Source organism: Sceloporus undulatus, chromosome 10 (assembly GCF_019175285.1).
Source record: "Sceloporus undulatus isolate JIND9_A2432 ecotype Alabama chromosome 10, SceUnd_v1.1, whole genome shotgun sequence".
Classification (NCBI taxonomy): Eukaryota; Metazoa; Chordata; class Lepidosauria; order Squamata; family Phrynosomatidae; genus Sceloporus; species Sceloporus undulatus.
In genome coordinates, this window is record NC_056531.1 from 12,735,362 (window position 1) to 12,747,714 (window position 12,353).

Sequence of the window (12,353 nt, forward strand, 5' to 3'; positions counted from 1 at the left end):
TCTGTAACAGGTGTCTCCTGATGCAGGATTGCAGCCTGCATTTGAAACAATGTATATGTACACCTCACACAGGGTGGAGTACTTCTTATACAGGTCCAGAGTTGGGTCCTCCTAGTAATCTATTACTCAATGATAGGGGTTCTTTGAACCTGGAATCTTGTTAAACATCTTTCTCTTGAATGGTTTCCTCTACACCGTAGGGTGGATAAGAAGAGGTGGTGACCTTTTTCAAATAACACAGTACCTTTAATGTTGCCCCAAACAGGAATGAAGGAATTATTTTCATGTGCAAATAGCGCAGTTGCTTAAAAGACTACATAGTATTTCTAGTTCTCAAAAAGCAAGAAAAGCACGTCTATGAGAATTTTAAAAACAGCTAAGTTATGTCCTTTTGTTGCTTGCAGTAGTAAAATCCCACCCCTCCCACAACTGCAGTTAAAAAACCCAATTCTGGACACATGCAGGGAACAGTCCCATTCCATAGATAACAAAATACATAATCTTCATATGAGGTATAAAAAGCAGAAATTACATGAAAACGAGTTGGCTTTCCTATTAAAATCCAGTCTTAATATATATATACAGTACAAAGTTTGAAACAGATCTCTTGCTTATCGTTGAAGTGAAATGGGTCCTTTCTGGGTCCGTGTAACATCCAATTTATCATAATATGGCGCATGGCCTCGATTTTGTCTGTCGTTTGGCTTTTTTCATAGCATTTAGGCCAATGCTGGCTGCTTCTCGAAAAACAGACTCAACGTTTTCACGGAACTTGGCAGAACACTCCAGGTAAATGTCTGCATTCATCTGGCGACGAGCTTCTTCACCCTGGAGAAGAACATCAACAAGTGGCTTAGAGGACAGAGGGAGGCCAAAGGTAAGCAGCAAAGTCAAAAAGCAAAAGGTGTTTGTTTTAACCGGGAGTAGTAAAGTGTCTTTGTGGGCAGACAAAGAGTTTTTGCTGCCTGACCCAAAGGATAAGAAAGTGCTTCCTCTCCATTCCATGACTGAAGCTGACTGTGATGTGCAGTGTTGCCTTCTGCACCTGAGCGGACTTTAGACAGGCCATGTTGCATACATAGCTCTGTCTTCCAACAGAAAGGAATGGGCTGGCAATGCTCAGGAGGAACAGTTAGTCCTGTTGCCCCCGCCCCATGTAGCTTCTGCTGCCTGAGGAGAGACTTTCACTTAGAAATACATGAGGTTGTCATAAGTCGACAGGTGACTTGAAGACACACACACTCATCTCTGCACATAACCCAGGGAAATCTGGTTAATATATGGACCGTGACTACCAACATAAGCACATAGAAACAAATTCAACTGAACTCAGTTAAATTTGTTTCCAATACATCTTTGCTGTGAATTGCTCTATGTGCCTACCTGGCTGTAAGTGATCGGTTCCTGTTCCGCTGAGCGGAGTTTCCGTAGATGTTCTTTGTCTTTCCGGAGGTCTGTTTTGCAGCCGACAAGTACAATGGGGATTCCGCGGCAGAAATGGTTCACCTCATGGGACCACTGGCAGGAAAAGAGATCAAAGTGTCTTGATGTGAAACAAAGTACATTTTAGCAGGCACCAATGGAAACATTTCTGAAGCTCTGAGGAAGTGGAGAGAATGCAAACATTCAAGGAACTAGAAGAACAAACAAGCAGCTTAAAAATCACAAAATTAAATGGGGGGAGGCATTATCTCAGCATACAACCTATTTAACAGGCTAGATGCCAGGTCCAAATAGCTTTTGGGTGAGCGCTCCATAATTCAGGGCTAGCACTGGAAAACTCCTTTATTCCCAACCATCAGCCCCAGACCTATGGTATTAGGTACTCCTGAAAAGGGACTCTTGTTCATAGGTTCAGACTGGAAGCAGAAGGTTTTTTTTGCAAGTTTATATGGTCTCTCCCTATCTTATTTTTAAAAATAAGGCCTACAACCGAATTGGCACTCAGGCAGGAGGCATGTATATGTCTGGTTCCAAATAGGTCTTTTGAAAGCTGAGAGTATGACCAGCTTGGCAAAACCAATTCTAACTTGTGAGGAAGCAACTGTACAGAATAAGCTCCACCAGTATATCATCCTGTAGTTGGACTGAGATAAGGCTAGAGGCAAGATGCTGATGTGCTTGAAGCTGTAGGTGTTTCCTTCCTTCCTTTGAATGCCTAGACCAGTGGTTCTTAACACTTGGCCCTCCAAATGTTCTGGATTCCTATAAGCCCCAGGAAACAGAACCAATGGTGAGAGATGCTGGGAAAAGAAGTCCACAATGTTGGGACAATGAAAGCTTGAGAACTGCTGGCCCAAATGAGGATGGATGGATGGATTTTAGGCCCTTAATTATTAGCTTCAAAGATGTCAAGCTTCTTACCTTAATTAATACATTATCAAAGCTAGTAGGGTTCATGACATCATAACAAATTAAAACGACATTGGTGTTCTGGTATGACAAAGGCCGTAGGCGATCATAATCCTCTTGCCCTAAAACAGAGAGGGAACAGTTAAGGGTTTTGATTCGAACCTAGTCTCTCTGCTCAATTGTTCTGTGTGATAGTGAGAAATCCCCTGAAGAAGGAAGTTGGAGATATCTATAAACCGTCTTCCATATGGCTTTCATCAATCCGAAGGGAGAAGCGGGAAATATAAATAAAAATGTATTATTATTACTATTATTATTAATTTAATGCTCGCAACTTGTGCTCTACGCTGTCAAGCCAAAGCAACAGATGCAAACTGAAGACATCATCCAGAGGTTCCCAGTGGATCTCAGCAGAAGAGGTCTTCAGCTAACATCTGGCCATGGGGACATAGTCAGATGCTCCTCTGATTCTCTCCTCCTCTCCACCAGCAATGCAGTGATTGGGGGGGGGGGGCTATCATAGCACTACAGTGACCCCTGGGACAGGAGAACCATAGCAGAGTTCCACACACAGGACTCAACGCTGCGTGGTTTCAGTCCTTGCTTGCTCACAACTGTGCTTGTCCAACTTAGATTGACTTACTCTTCAGACAGCACTGTACTTTAGATTTCCACCTTGGTTAAGCCCCAAGTCATGCTAGCTGTGGCACGCTTTATTAGCTTAGTCAGCAGGAAAGCAAAGGTCAAATGACATAAACCTGTAATCTGGGCAAATTACGCAATTCCAAATGGCCAGTGTTTATGTGGAGCAGTAAATAACGCAACAAGACAAAGGACTTTTACCAGGACCATGACTCCAAAGAGTGGCCAGTATTGCAAAAGGTAGCCTAAGGGTGTGCTCTCAGGTACATACTCTGCACTTTGGCCTCAGGAGCTGGGACTCAGGAGACTCAACAAGGTCTCTGGCAAGCCTCTTTTCCTCTGTCATCACATTGACAACCATGAAAAGGTTGCCTTACGATGCTCTGGTAAGGGTTGTTGAGATAAGACGAAGCTCCTTGAACAGTATGGCAAAATTTGGGAGCATTACTAGCAAGCACACTTGGGAGCTTCTCTTGATGGGCATGTGTCAATGCTTGCATCTGGAAAAGCCACACAGGTGTACCTTGCACTGAGCTACAGATACTCAGCCTGGGAGGGTTGCACAGAAACAGGTCGTGTCTGCAGCACCCATTCCAGCACATCAGGGCCTCCACCCTTACAACAGAGATGGGGAGGGGAAAGGTTCAACAAGCTGGTTTAGAGAGGGCAGTAAGTCTTGTGCTGTGTTGTTAAGGGAAGAACAGCAGCCCTAGAGTAGCTGTGTTAACCTACGTTTTGTCAGGGCTGTGACTTGTGAGCACATCAGCTTGGGTGCCACTGGTTTGAGAAGGCCCAGCCTTTTGTACGCCAATGGATTTTAAAAGGAGCTTTAGGGACTGCTTTGGGGTCCTATACAGGAAAAAAAGGTGGAGTTTTAAACAAACTAACTAAATATATAAAGGCTTTGAGAAATGCCCCCACATTTGCTGGGGTCACCAATATGTTGCAGAGAATTCTGGGGAAGTTGTAGCTTCTACACTGTCACTTTGCAAGCTCTCCAGATGTCTTTTTTAGGCAAGATGTTACAAAACTCAGGCAGTGGGAAGAGGGAGACTTAAACGTTACGCCTGTATATTGTTATTGGGAGATGTAATGAAGAGAAAGGGTCTGCAGACTCACAAATGGTAACCTTTCGGTTTTAAGTTTCAAGCAGAGTAGAGCCTTTGAGGGAGTAAGGGAAGCATTAAAATGTGATTCTCCGTTTTGAAAATGCAACATTCACCCCTATAAAACTTAGAACTACTTGAAGCTCCCAAGTGTCTTTGTGGATGGAAAAGAGAGACTAGCCATCTAGTTATTCTGCTGATAAGCTCCTAAAATGCTAAAAAACAAACCCGATTTACAGACTGCCACTGCATTGGCTTTCCCCAGAGCTCTTGCAATCGCTTTCCAGCAATTACAGGAAACCTAGATATTGCCAATACTTGCTTTTTTAAACATATAGAATAAACAAAGCTTTTCTTGAAAGTGAGGTTACCTGCAGTGTCGTATAAGTGTAGGATGACTTCCTTCTTGCCCACAGTGACGCTGGTGGTGTATTTCTCAAATACTGAGGGAGCGTATTGCTGCCAGAAGAGGGAAGCATGGTTCTATTAGTAAATACTGTGGAGTTCCACAATCTCTTCCTCTAAGGCCCTGCCAGGTAACATCCCCCCCCCCCAAAAAAAACAGCACCTACATATTTAAACTGAGCTTCAGACAATAAGCACAATGACAGGCCCGATTGTCATTTTGCATTCTGCACCAAATTATGCAACAGTGCCATGTGCTGCTGCATGTCTTCAGGCCGCTTCCAATTTGTGGCGACCCTAAGGTAAGCCTAGGCTGAGAGAAGGTGACTTGCTCACAGTTGCCCAGTGGGTTCCTATGGCCGAGCAGGGAATTGAACCCAGATCTCCAGAGCGGTAGCCCAACTCTCAAACCACTGTGCCACCCTTGTTGCGAAACCATTTTTAGTTTTATTTTTTAACATTTGAAAACTGGTGCGTCCGTAATGCTCAGGCGAGCGCTGGGCAAGGTTTCGTCTGAAAAGATCGGTCACATTGGAGTGTGCAACCGACTGCCTCTCAAATTTGCTAACAGCCGACGCTGCTACAGGAAGACCCAGCATCAGCACATCCTGCCACAGTGCGGTTTAGATCTGAGTGGCAGAGTTTTCCTGCGATCGTAGCCCAGGCACAGGTCTTTGCCGCATTGTTACGCCTTTGACTGAAAAAGACAATTGTGTTGGGCATAATATATTGTACCCATAGGTCTCACACCAAGAGCCAGCACAGGTTAGGAGTATTAGGCTAAGACTCTGGGAGACCAGGGCTGCGTCCACGTTGGAGAAATAACCCTGTTTGGCACTGCTTTAACTCTTTGTGGCTTAAGGCTGTGGAATTCTGGGAGTTGGAGTTTGTTGTGGGCCCTGAGCGGAGCAGAGCCACCAAAGGGCTTGGGGCAAGAAGGCAATGGCAAACCACCTATGAATAAATCTTGCCTAGAAACCTCCTTTTAAGGTGGGTTTTTCCCCCTCCATCTCAATCCAGTCTCCAAAAACCAAGCCAGCAATACCGGAAGCGTATATGTCTTGTATACACTTCTTATGAAAGTATCTCAGACTTCCGGTGTTCTGCTGTACATTGTTACTCATCCATGATTCATTTGCCCTTTGTGAAAAGAAGGTAAAAAAGAGCGGCGCCGATTAGTTTGAAAAGTATTTAGAAATCATATACTTACGGTCATCCAGGTCGAATCCGAGGATACAGAGGGACAACTGTGTTTATATGGACATATATACAGTCAGCCCTCCGTATCCACGGATTTTTTTACCCGTGGATTCAAGCATCCACGGCTTGGAAATGTTTTTAAAATATATACATTCCAAATTGCAAAGCTTGATTTGGCCATTTTATATAAAGGGGCACCATTTTGCTAGGCCAGGGTATTTAATGGGACATGAGTGTCCACAGATTTTGTTGTTGTTGTTGTGTTTATTTATATCCAGCCTTCCTCCCAGTACAGAGACTCCAGGCAGCTTACAAATCTAAAACGTTATCCATGGTGGGTCCTGGAACCAAACCCAAATGGATACCAAGGTCCCACCATATATAGTGTTTGGAAAAGTCTATTCTTCACTGAAGCTGGGGAGGGAGTCATCTCCTTCGCAGTCACTGAATGGCATCCCGTGAGTAACATACACCAGTGTAAGTCTGTCTTGGTGGTTTTTGCTCCCTGCGGAGGTTAATATTAAATGCTATAGCCCTGTGAGTCTATGGGATCTTTCTGGAGGGAGATCTTGGAGCCCCTTTGAGACTCACTGGAAGAAAGATGTTCGTAGCAGGAGCCTTCCCAGGCTTCAGTCTACTTCCTCAGATGCATCAAACAAGTTAAAACTACCAAAATATGTGAGCAGAATGCAAAGTGATAGCCATGTGAGTCTGTAGAATCAGTCTGTAGAGAGGCCTTGCAGCCCCTTTGAGGCCCATTAGAGGAAAGCAGTTGGCAGCAGACACTTCTCTAGGCTTCAGTCTACTTCCTCAGATGCATTTGGTGCATTCTAGGGAAGCTCCTGCTGCCAACTTCTTTCTTTCAGTGAATCTCAAGGGGGCTCCAAGATCCTAGAGGCAGAATTCAAAGCAATAGCCCTGTTACGCTTTTGAATCTGTATGTAGAGATTTTGTAGCGCCTTTGAGACCCACTGAAAGAAAGAATTCAAAGCTATAGCCATGTTAATCTGTCAAATCAGTCTGTAGAGAGCTCTTGTGGCATCTTTGAGCCTAACTAAAGAAAGCAGTTGGCAGCAGGAGCCTTCCTAGGCTTCAGTCTCCTTCCTCAGGTGCCTTTGCTCCCAGTTCATCTGAGATCCTCAGACCCAAAGGCACCTGAGGAAGGAGACCGAAGCCTAGGGAAGCCCCTGCTGCCAACCAGTTCCTTCCAGTTAGTCTCAAAGGGGCTCCAAGGCCTCTCTACATTTAGATGATCTTGACAGTTTTAAATTTGATTGTGTGGGTTTTTTTTTGTGTGTGTTTTGTTGTTGTTGTTAAATGTTTTTACCTGTGAGCCGCCTTGGGTCCCTTCTGGGAGAAAGGCGGCATACAAATGTCATAATAAAGAAATACCACACACACACACACACCCAAAATGTTTCCCAGCCTCTGGCCACTTCTTGCTTTATCATGACACCTGTATGCCGCCTTTCTCCCAGAAGGGACCCAAAGTGGCTCATAGGTATTTTTTTAAAAAAACAATAAAGACTAAATAAATAAAATGTTAGTCTTTGGTCCAGGTTTTTGGGACTTCATCTCCCAGAACCGCTGAGCGTTGGCCACAATAGCGGAGGCTCCTGGGAGCTGTAGTCCAAGCTCCGCCCTCACCTGGAAGCCCAAAGGTTAGGCCTTAATGCCTCTTCCCAATTCAGGTGAGAGGCGCCAATTTGGGGAGGGGGGAGCGAGCGAGCTGTGATTGGCTCCAGGGCTTGAGGTGACAGGCCTCCCCTCCAATCCCCCTTCGAGTTACCTCAGGGAAGGCGCCGCTGGCGTAGACTAAGAGGAGCGAGGTTTTGCCACAGCCTCCGTCGCCCACCACCACCATTTTCAGTTCTTTGCGCTGCTTCTGCTTCTTCTTCTCCCCGTTCGCCGCCTCCGTTCCTCCCCGGACGGAGCCATTCGTTTCTGCCATGAAGAGAACGAGCTGGGCCGCTTCCCTTTTCCTCTTAGCGCAAAAGCGCGGGAAAACAAAACAGGGACGCGTCCCTCAGAGTTGTGAGGGAAAGCGCGGCTGAGGAGATGGAGCCTCGTTGTGTGCCCTTCCTGGCCTCCTTTCGCTCTCAAAAGCCGGCTCGCTTTAGGCGGCTGAGGAGGAGCAAGCTGGGCCCTCCTTCCTCCTGCGGGTGCCCGCTTGAGAGGAAGAAGAAGGGGAAGGATGCGGTGACTGAGGCGCCCAGGCCCCTTCTCGGCAGTGGAAGTTTCTCGCCTCGCCCTATGAGCCCTCCACATTCACTTTCATAATAAGAATAATACATTGTATTTATATACCGTCTTTCCAAAGGATCAAGGCGGGTTACAAAGTTGCATGAACAAACCCATAAACGATTTGCAAGCCATATATACAAGCTAAGATCCCATCCCTCACCCCTGAACTAAAACGCAGTCATCACATTACAGTCTAAATGCATTCAATGTTGAAAATAGATACTTTTTTTTAAAACCAGGTTAAAAGTGAAGTTTAAAATTTCAAATATTAAAATAGGCACAGGGCACTTGGAACAAACGGGCAAACTACAATATATATAGTGTTTTATAATAATAAAAAATAAGTTATTTATATTTCCTGCCTCTCTCTGGATTGAGGCGGGATTACCTCCGATAAAATAAATACAAATACAAAGATACAATCAATAAAGTGCTGGCATTATTAATAAAATTGTAAGTTGCCTGGATTCCCAGTGATTGGGCGGCATATAAATAATAATAATAATAATAATAATTATTATTATTATCATTAATTGCAGGAGACAGTCGTAGCAAACATGGCACTTTTGCACTGGGCCTTCTATATTCACTGGGCACTAGGTTTGGCAACTGGAATCCCACTCAATGCCGGCCAGTTGCTAGCCCCCAGTGAATCAATGGGATTTAAGTCAGCCTTCACTTAACTATTAAAGCCATGTACTGTATGTCAATCCCATTGGTTCAAAGGAGTTACTCTATCTGGGGCTATCATGAGGATTTCGGGCCATTCTTTAGAAATCATACATTGGCTTCTATGGCATAAAGAACAAAGTTTCTCGCTGTTTAGCGCTTGAAAAGCTAACATGTTTTCTTAGGCCCTGGACTGCACGCCCTGCTGTAAAACCACAAGGCACTTTGTTCTTTTCTCAGCAAGGGAAGATAGTTACAGTCCAAAATGCCATCAAGTTAGACGAGAGAAATAATATGAAGCCATCTTGCATACTATACTTTATCCTTCCGTTCCCTCAAAGAGCTCAGGGTAGTATATTGTTTCCTTCCCACTACCCCAAGACTCAATTTTTGGATCATAACAAACAGTGATATATATATATATATATATATACACACACACACACACACACACACAGAGTTCTCAGATTTAAGCTCAAATCCAGTTAAATCCAGCTAGAGAGCATTCCCTGAATCAACTGGAATGCTTAAGTCAACACATATGTAAATATAACTGGTTCAGAATTCATGTGGGAGAAAAGATTTGAAATAAAACTCTGCTTTTATCGTGATTACTTTAAAAACTCTTTTCACTTAAAGGCAAGGGAGCCTCTCCTGGTCCCAATTTAAATCTCCCAAATGCACACTCCTCCTTTTACATGGCCTTCTAGTAACCAATTAGACAACAATAACAGTATCAACCAATTAAAAGTTTATTATTTATTTATTATTAATAAAATTGTTTGTTAATCAGCCACAGATGCTGGCGAAACATCAGGAAGAAACTCTTCTTGAACATGGCCACAGAGCCCGAAAAACCCACAAAAAACTATGGAGGCCAGCCATGAAAGCCTTCAATTTCACAAAGGTTTATCTACTCATGACTTTTTTTTCTTTTCAGATAGCTCAAGCCAGCATTGCATTTCGCCCTTGAAAGCAGTCTCAAATGAAAGTGTACCAGTATCCCCCAAGATTCATGGTCAAGCAAGAACTCCATCTAATGTCTGACCGGTCTAAGACCAGCACTCTTATGTCCACTTGGCTTGGCAGGTAATGTAATATGTAAGAAACGTTTCTAAAATGACAGACCCCCAATCCCTTTTTCTGGGTGGGAGGTATGCATGAGTGTGACACACAGCTTGCATACTGTACACGAGGGTTGAAATGTTACGACAGTAAAGATGTTTTAACTCCCACGGAGACCAAGAGAAATGCGTTGACCACTATAAAGTAGCAAATTAGACTAATATTTTACTCAAGACACAAGTAGGAGGGTATTGACTTTATTAGGAGCACACAGATACAAAAAGACCATTAATGGATCAGACTAAAGGCCTATTTATTATTATTATGCTTTATTATTATTATTATTTATGGTATTTATACCCTGCCCTTCAGCCCTAAAGGCTATATAGAGCTGTAGATTTATTTGGCCTAGTTGTTTCTCAGCAACCAACCAGATGCCACAAGGAGGACAGGCGCGCCATTGTGAAGAATGTATTACAAACCAAGCTGGCATTCAACGGAAGCACAAGGGCAAACCTGAATTCTCTGCTTGAGGGAGATCAGATAGTAAACAGATATCTTTGTCTTACAAGGCCTTCCCGTTTCTCAACACCATCTTTACTTACCAGAAAAGAAATGCATTTAACCTCCTGCTTGCAAGTACCTGCCATCTGGCTTGCCACCATTTGTGAAGGGACTCATAGCTAAGGAAAGGTGTTTGCAAGGTGTTCACACACACCCTTTTGAAGTCTGGCTTCCTCAAAAACCCAAATATTCCAAATCTTTTAATTTTCAGGCTAATAATATAAAGAGGTGTGACTGATATTGGTAGGATAACTGGTATCACATAGGAAGGTATAGCTTCTCGTGTTGAAAACATGGCAGGTTTCATGCTACCTTTTAAAAGCCTCTCGTACAGTATGCATACTGAAATAACATCAGTATATACAGTGGAGCCTTGTTACATGCTGGGGTTTGGTTCCAAGATCCCCTGTGGATAACGAAATCCGTGGATGCTCAAGTCCCATTAAATATAATGACATAGCAAAATGGTGTCCCTTATAAAAAAATGGAAAATCAAGGTTTGATATTTGAAACTTATACTTTTTTTGAACCTTTTCAAACCGTGGATGCTTGAATCAGTGTATAAAAACCTGTGTATAAGAAGGGCCGACTGTATTTCACACTTCATATGAAGCTGCTCAGGATACTTTTACGATCATATTGGGCTTCCATAGCTGAACAGGTATTTGAACCTTGGTCTCCCAGAGACCCAGTCTAAAACTCAGGCCATTATTACACTATGCTGGCTCTCTCAACCCAATTGATACATGGAATCTTTTGCTTACCTGCCCTCCTTGGTTTTTCACTTGGCTGCTCATGCTTCCATTTTAGGATTTTAAAGTTCAAGTTGTTTCTAACTTTTGGTTAAGCCGCCTTGGGTGCTGCTAATAATGTAAACAGGCAGAACTTAAAAATGATAAGTTCCTAACTATTTTAAAACATCTTTGATGTAAAGTCCATAGAACTGTATATTTCGCACTACTCGGTGTGTCCACTAGATGGTATTCTAAGTCTGCACAAAATGACTGCCTGTTTAAAAGATCAGAAAAGGAAACTACCAGTCCAAAACACAGGAGGCAGCTGGCCAAGGAATATGTCAATTGTCTAAGCAAGAACATGAGGCTAAGATCCAAAGTGTAATATATTTATAGCCTGCATCCAACAGGGCTTTGAACCTCCCCCCCTCCCTCTGGACGGCAGCCCCACAGGCTGCATGGCAAATCACTTCTGAATACTTCAAGTTCCAAAATTAGTTTGCAGTATTTGTCAGAAATCTATTTGACACAGAAGTGCTCAACTTTAAATGAAAAAGCTTTTTGGATATCAAAAGGGGAAAAATAACTTCTGCCTTACCACTTAGGCTTTTTAATGAGAAGCACAAGAGAGGAAAACATTTAGATTTTAGAACAACTATGAGCTCTAACTGGAACCAATGAAAAACCTGGACTTCATAAAACAGTATATTTATATCTATCCCCTTTGTTTATTCTTATAGCATCCTCAAAGCTGATGCAGGACATAGTGGCACAGGCCTACTTACAGGCAGTAAGTATACATAACTTTCCAATTTCTGTTTTAACCAGTCTTTGGGTAAATTCATATCTCATACTCTTAAAATTCCAGTTATTAAGGCTACACCACTCTTTATTTAGCCAAAAGACACTGGAAGTTTGTGTATTGTGCAATCTGTCTGACACAAAACCAACTGATGTATATCCTAAAATGACGGTAGAGAGACAGTGATAGTAGAGTGATAGAGTTTACCCCAACTTGTTCTCACTCTAGGGCAGTTATGCATCTATTGCTGAAAGGCTGGAGTACTTTTCATCACTGTGGTGTGGCTTGTGAAACTAGAAAGTTAATGCTACAAGAGACTGATTGTTATTTGTGACTTTAGAATCAACTCCAGGAAGACAGTAGGCCAGGCATAGGTTAAAATATTCTTTATTTGAAAAATGAAGGAAGATGAGGAGGAAGAGAAAAATACGGAAAGTCATACAAATCCATCCCAAGCTGATTTCTTGCAGGGTGGCTGGAAGGCTGGTCAAGGTGTCTCACTCTTTTTCAAGGGGAAAAGAATCCTGTTCAAACATTAACCTTATTAGGGAAATTCAAGGACTGCACAAT

The 12,353-nt window shown here is 43.1% G+C and overlaps 1 protein-coding gene across 1 annotated transcript; it reads right to left on the reverse strand.

Moving 5' to 3' along the window:
• On the reverse strand, positions 1 to 8,259 carry RHOF (ras homolog family member F, filopodia associated). Its single transcript, XM_042441699.1, has 5 exons — positions 7,495 to 8,259; positions 4,472 to 4,559; positions 2,365 to 2,474; positions 1,384 to 1,518; positions 1 to 828 (listed from the first exon to the last, which is right to left on the reverse strand). The coding sequence occupies exons 1-5, from the start codon at positions 7,654 to 7,656 to the stop codon at positions 664 to 666; spliced, it is 660 nt and encodes a 219-aa protein (XP_042297633.1). The 5' UTR covers positions 7,657 to 8,259; the 3' UTR covers positions 1 to 663.
• Between the last annotated feature and the right edge of the window lie 4,094 nt (positions 8,260 to 12,353).

Coding starts and splice junctions, on each gene's coding strand:
- RHOF (XM_042441699.1), bottom strand. CDS start 7,656: ATGGCAGAAACGAATGGCTCCGTCCGGGGAGGAACGGAGGCGGCGAAC. Junction 4,560..7,494: donor CCAGCGGCGCCTTCCCTGAG/GTAACTCGAAGG, acceptor CTCTTCTGGCAG/CAATACGCTCCCTCAGTATT. Junction 2,475..4,471: donor ACACTTATACGACACTGCAG/GTAACCTCACTT, acceptor TCTCTGTTTTAG/GGCAAGAGGATTATGATCGC.